Raw genomic sequence first — 3,919 nt, 5'->3', positions numbered from 1 at the left:
TTTTTGAAATAATTAGGGTTAGGGTTTTACTCGGCTGTATTTAAATAATGCTTGATTTAAAATGGTAGGATGGAAGCTGCGTTTTGGTTGCAATGTCACTGCAAAGGGCAAAAATTTGATTATGCTCTATATGATGTGGATTTTATATAATTACTAGATATAATTGCTGATCTTGGAGTTGTTGCTGAGAAACAACAAGTTTTATTGCCCTCTTTGTATGCTATGTATTATAGAGGAAGGAATGATGCTAAGGTAAACATTAAGGATGATGGGGATTTACTGAAAATGTTTTGGGATTATGAAAGCTTTGAGACAATTGAGGACACAAATAAGCCAATTAAGGAGTTTAGGTTAGTGGCTGAAATAAAAAAGGCAAGAATGATGGAAGAACATAGGAAGGAGATGCAGAAGAAAAAAGAAAAGGAAAGGATGGAGAAAAACAGAGTGGAGAGTGCAGGTTTGTTAGTTGAACCTTTGGCAATTGAAGTGCCTACTGTGGATGTGGAGACAAATGAGACTGTTTATACTAGAGTCTTTGAGTCTCAAGAGTTGGCTGATCTAGCAAAACAAAACACCAACCCTGAACCTCAAAAGAAGACCAACCCTGAACCTCAAAAAACGACTAACCCTGAACCTAAAAAAAAAGACCAACCCTGAACCTCAAAATAAGACTAACCCTGAACCCCCAAAAAAGACCAATCCTGAACCTCAAAACAAGACTAACTCTGAACCTCAAACAAACAGCAACCCAACTTCTCATGAAACTACTCCTAAAAGTCCAACCGCCACCACCATACCTGATGAAGAGAGTGAAGAAGATGAAGATAGTACTGAGGATGAGCAATCATCTGAGTGTAGCAAGGATCCATTTGATAAAACAGTGGAAGGGGATAAAATGCATCCATTTGATAAGACAGTTAATGAAGCAAAGGAAGGGGATGCGACAGTTACTTTGGATAAGGCAAACAAGAATGGTAAGATGTATGTACCTGAAATGTGGGGTGAGATTAAGTTGAGGCCCTGGTTACTGTTCCAAACCAAGAGTGACTTTGTGTCAGTGCTCTCTGATTACTGCATTCAAGAAGGATTCAATGTTATAGTCAGCAAATCTGATAAGGTGAGGTACACAGCTGAGTGTAGTGGAGAACATTGTACTTGGAAGATACATGTGTCCATAATCCCTGATAAACTAACTTGGGCAATCAAGACAATTAGTGGTGAACATATCCAATGCCATTTCCTGAAGTGCAATCCTATGGCAACAACTGAATGGATGGCTTCTAAATTAGAAGATGAATTGATTGCAAATCCTGGTATGCCAGTTTAGGGCATAGCAAACTTATTAATGGGTAAGTTTGGGATTACTGTGAAAAAGAGGACAATGTACAAGGTAAGAAGTGTAGTTGTTGAGAAGGTGTTTGGGGGACATGAGGAAAGTTATAATTTTCTCCCTGTTTATGCTGCGATGATCAAACAGACCAACCCTGGTTCATGGGCACTTATTACATGGCATTCCCCTTACACTGACAGGTTGACCTATTTTAAGGGAATGTTTGTTAGCTTTTCTGCCTGGACAAAAGGATTCCTGAGAGGTTGTAGGCCAATAATAGGAGTTAATGGCTGTCATTTGAAGAGGAGGTTTAAGGGAATGTTATTGTCTGCATTATCTCTGGATGGCAACAATAAGTTGTTTATCATTGCATATGCTATTGTTGGTAAGGAGACAACTGAGTCATGGAGTTATTTTTTCATAAATTTGAAGATGGCATTTCAGAAGGAAGGTTGTACTAAGTGGGACTGGACTTTCATTAGTGATAGAAAGAAAGGTGTTGAGAAGGCTATATCAAATGTGTTCCTAACTGCCACAAGAAGAATTTGTGCTCAGCATTTGTACACAAATTTCAAGGAGAAATGGGCAGGGCCTGGCTACCATGATCTGTTTTGGAAGGCTGCCAATACAACATCACCATTTGTCTTCAACAAAGCAATGGCAGGTATAGCTAGACTTTCTAGAGAAGCTTTTGATTACTTGTCCAATGTTCCCCAACAATGGTCCAAACATCAATTTGATCCACTAACAGCTTGTGATCATAATACCTCAAACATTGTTGAGTCTTTTAATGCTGTGATTAATGACATGAGGGCCAAACCAATTCTTGTCTTGATGGAAGAGATAAGATAATATCAGATGAACAATATAGTAGAAAGAATTGATATAGCTGAGGCTATGCAACCATATGATCCTACCCCATATGCAAAGGGTATTATTGAGTCTAATTGTTCAGACTCAAGGCATTGCAGAGTGATAAAAGCTGGAGGTGGAGAATTTGAGGTGGTTGAAGGTACCACAACTTCCTTTCTTGTAAATTTGAAGAATGAAACATGTTTGTGTGGGGCATGGCAGGTGACTGGGATACCATGTAAGCATGCATGTAGGGTCATCTATCACAACAAAGAAGAACCAATGCAATATCTGAATGGCTACTTCTCTGGGATGTGCTATAAGTTAACTTATAACAATATCATGCACCCTATGCCTGATAAAGATCAGTGGCCTGAATTTCAGTTTCCTATGATCCAGCCACCACTACAAGAAAGATTAGCAGGAAGGCCAGCTAGACAAAGAAAGAGGAAGCCTGAAGAGAAAAAGAGAAAGAGAGGCAGCAGGTCCACCATCATCAGATGTTCTATTTGCAAGACAATAGGCCACAATGCAAGATCATGCCAAGGTTGTCCAACAACAAAGAAGAGAAGGACTAATGGTGCTTCAACTTCAACAAATCAACCTCCAATCTAATTTAGAAGTTAATGTGGTAACATTTTATTTTAGTTGCTGAAAACATTGGATTTAACTTGACTTTTTGTAGGAGTTGTAATTGCCATTATAACCGTGTTTGTAATGTCAATTCCAACTTCTAACTATTCATTTTTTGGGTTAGATAAATGGTAACTATTGGATAAGAATTGGTAACTCTGTTTAGATAAGTAGGCTGTTAGTAAGTTGGCTGTTAGTTGTTGAACTAAATGAATCATGTAAGTTTTTGGGTTAAACTCTTGGATGCTTGGATGCCAATGATGTTATATAATGCATGGAATTTGTTTTAGGTTTCTGAAATCTTCTTTTTTTGATATCATAATGCTAGAACACTTATTTCATTATAATATAGACTAAAAACATATACAATGCTAGAACACTCATTCATGTCTTCATTTTTTTTGGTTTGCACCTGATGTGACCATTATTTGAGCATATTAGTCCCCGAATTAGCCTCGTTCCTATGCTTTTTAGTGCATAATTGGGTCATTTACTATCTTTAGTCCTTTGTTTTGCATATTCTTTGAGGTTTTGTTTCCTTGGTAGGAGAGGAGTGCAAATCTTGCTTTTTCATGGCAAAATAGAGCTAAATTGATCGAATCTAATGACCAAGCATCAAAGAGAAGACAAGACTAGAAGGCCTTTGTACATATTATAGTAGATGGGCAATGATGAAGAAATTATTGCATCCCCGACTAAATCCCGGAGGATTATTGGAAGAAGAAAAGAAGAAAAGGAAGCTGTAAGACAATCCGCCTGTCCACCCAAAGAAGACGATCGTCCAACACGGGCAGAATCCGAGCGTCTTTGTTGAAGGGACGCCCGTCCAGCAACTCAACAATCCGCCCGTCCAGCTTGAGAATCCGCTCGTCCAGCAGCCAGGCAATCCGCTGGTCCCGACACCTTGGACGCTCGGATTCCCTTACAGCCCCATACGTCCTTTCTTCATGCTCCATGAAAGATGCGCATATTTATGAAAGACCGGCAAAAAGGAGACCGGCATCTCTTTTGAGAGGAGCCATTCCTCATGGACTTAATCGTCATTTATGCCCTTAGTAAACCCTAATTTGTGTACCTAATCCCCACTATAAATACCCCATTAGT

General features: G+C 39.0%; 2 protein-coding genes across 2 annotated transcripts; both read left to right on the top strand.

The window, feature by feature from the left end:
- Positions 1-1,345: 1,345 nt before the first annotated feature.
- LOC141608104 (uncharacterized) lies at positions 1,346-2,182 on the top strand. The gene has a single exon (XM_074427455.1). It carries the CDS (start codon positions 1,346-1,348, stop codon positions 2,180-2,182), a length of 837 nt encoding a protein of 278 aa, XP_074283556.1.
- Positions 2,183-2,188: 6 nt separating this feature from the next.
- LOC141608103 (uncharacterized) lies at positions 2,189-2,797 on the top strand. The gene has a single exon (XM_074427454.1). The coding sequence runs from the start codon at positions 2,189-2,191 to the stop codon at positions 2,795-2,797; it is 609 nt and encodes a 202-aa protein (XP_074283555.1).
- Positions 2,798-3,919: the final 1,122 nt, after the last annotated feature.

Source organism: Silene latifolia, chromosome 10, assembly GCF_048544455.1.
Source record: "Silene latifolia isolate original U9 population chromosome 10, ASM4854445v1, whole genome shotgun sequence".
In the NCBI taxonomy this organism is placed as follows: domain Eukaryota; kingdom Viridiplantae; phylum Streptophyta; class Magnoliopsida; order Caryophyllales; family Caryophyllaceae; genus Silene; species Silene latifolia.
This window is presented reverse-complemented; position numbering and strand designations above follow the sequence as displayed.